Below are 2,207 nucleotides of genomic sequence, written 5' to 3'. Positions count from 1 at the left end.
CAAAATGGGTGGTCTTTTTCTTCATTCCGCCCCGTGGAGAAGATAATTTAAAGGGCCACAGGAAGTTATTTGCTTCTTTGAAGCGTTTTCCAACAGTATAGATCTCATGAATCAGATCCTCCATGCAGATGATGCCGTATTTTCCAAGAGATCGAGCAATCAGAGCGTTATCTGTCAAAGCAATTCGCTTCTTTTTGATTTTGCCGTAACCACGTTTGTAGATTAGTTCATTTACTGACTTCAGATTTGGGTACCCCCATGCAATATATGGCTGTACAATCCGCAGCATGTTAATTGAAGCCTTGTTGAGCTTCACAAAGGTTCCATTGAAGATTTGGTGAAGGCGAAGAAGCTGCAACACCTTTCGGACCTTTGGGCTCACACCGTTGATACCTCTGATCCTGATGACAAACGCCAGTTTGGGTTCTGCAGGTACATAGACGTTGCCAGCTTTCCTTGCCATCCTCGCCATTCAAATTTCAGTTCTGTACATCTGCCTATATTCCTTGTGATAATGCTTCGCTTTTTCATAGATAAGCTTCCTCCTTGCCTTTCGAAGCATCTTTTGGGCAAACGTCTTTCTCAGGCGCTTAATCTTCAGCTCTGCGAAATTCCTTCGCTTTTTCTTAAGGGTTTCCGGCACAGCAGGGACCTTCTTCTTCTTCTCTTCTACACCCTCCATGGTTCCAGCCGGAAAAAGAGCAGCATTACATATTCTAATCCATGAACCTGAAATATCTCTCAATTTACTTAGTCATTCCTTAACTTCTACCAGCAATGTTGTTTAGTTTTCAGTGTATAGGTCGTGTACATCTTTTGTCAGATTATCCCTATGCATTTCATATTTTATGATATAAATGTTATTAAATTTTTACATTTCTAATTTTTGGTTTCTTATATTTACAAATATGATTGACTTTTGCACATTATTCTGTGATCTCATAAAAATCATTTATTAGTTTTAGGAGTTTTTGTAGATTTCTTGGGCTTTTCTTTTTGACGATCATGTCATTAGTGAATAAAGACAGTTTTCTTTTTCTTCCTTTTCAGTCAACATGACTTTTGTTTTCTTTGCCTACCTGTTAGATTGGCCGGAACTTTCAGAACAATATTGACTAGGAGTGGTGAATGCAAACATTCTTTTTTTGTTCTCAATCTTTGGTGGAAAGCATTTAGACTTCTAACATTAAATATCTTTTAAAATGCCTTTTAGCAGGTTAAGGAAGTTTCCTTCTATTCCCAGTTTGCTGAGCTGGGTTTTTGTTTTTTTTTTCCCCCCTGAATGGATGTTTATTTATTTATTTTTTTGAAATGTGGTCTTTCTCTGAGGCCTAGGATGGAGTGCAGTGGTGCAATCTCAGCTCACTGCAAACTCCACCTCCCAGGTTCAAGCTATTCTCCTGCCTCAGCCTCCTGAATAGCTGGGATTACAGGCGCCCGCCACCACGCCCAGCTAATTTTGTGTTTTTAGTAGAGACAGGGTTTCACCATGTTAGTCAGGCTGGTCTCGAACTCCTGACCTCAGGTGATCTGCCTGCCTCAGGCTCCCAAAGTGCTGGGATTACAGGTGTGAGCCACAGCGCATGGCCAGATGTCTACTTTTGTCAAGAAAATTTTGAACAGACTTTGTATTCTCAGGATAAGCCCTACTTAGCCATGATGAATTGTCCTTTTTATATTGCTAGAATCCATTTTCTAATATGAGGGATACTGATTTATAGTGTTCTTTTCCAGTAATGTCTTTGGCTTCTGGTATCAAGGTGATGCTGGCATCATAAAACAAATTGAAAAATATTTCTCCTCTTATGATTTCTGAAACAGAATTATTTGGAATTCATGTTATTTCTTTCAAAAATATTTGATAACGTTCTCCAATAAAACCATCTGGGCCTGGAGACTTTTGGGGGAAGATATGTAATTATAAATTTAATTTCTTTAATAGTTGTAAGACCTCTTTATCTTGTTCATCTTTGGAGAGTTGTGGTAGTTTGTATCTTTCAAGGAACTGGTCCATTACATATAAGTTGTAAAATTTATATAGATTCTGTAGTGATAGCTCTTCTATCATTCCTAATATAGGTAATTTTTGTCTTTTCTCCTTTTTTCTTGGTTAGTCTGGTTAGAGGCGTATCAGTTGTGTTGACCCTTCATAAAGGTAATTTTTGGTTTCATTGATTTTTTTCTGTTTTTTTTTTTTTTTTTTTTTT

General features: G+C 37.7%; 1 protein-coding gene across 1 annotated transcript; it reads right to left on the bottom strand.

Annotated features, from left to right (window-relative positions):
* Positions 1-4: 4 nt before the first annotated feature.
* LOC108285716 (60S ribosomal protein L7-like) lies at positions 5-698 on the bottom strand (the record flags this gene model as incomplete). The annotated part of the gene is given in 1 exon segment (XM_037729403.1): positions 5-698. A coding segment is annotated over 1 exon segment (678 nt), but the record flags the coding sequence as incomplete, so codon positions are not given.
* Positions 699-2,207: the final 1,509 nt, after the last annotated feature.

The sequence above is a fragment of the Cebus imitator genome, unplaced genomic scaffold (assembly GCF_001604975.1).
Source record: "Cebus imitator isolate Cc_AM_T3 unplaced genomic scaffold, Cebus_imitator-1.0 Scaffold306, whole genome shotgun sequence".
In the NCBI taxonomy this organism is placed as follows: Eukaryota; Metazoa; Chordata; class Mammalia; order Primates; family Cebidae; genus Cebus; species Cebus imitator.
The sequence above is the reverse complement of the archived record's forward strand: the minus strand, read 5'-3'. Positions and strand labels throughout refer to the sequence as shown.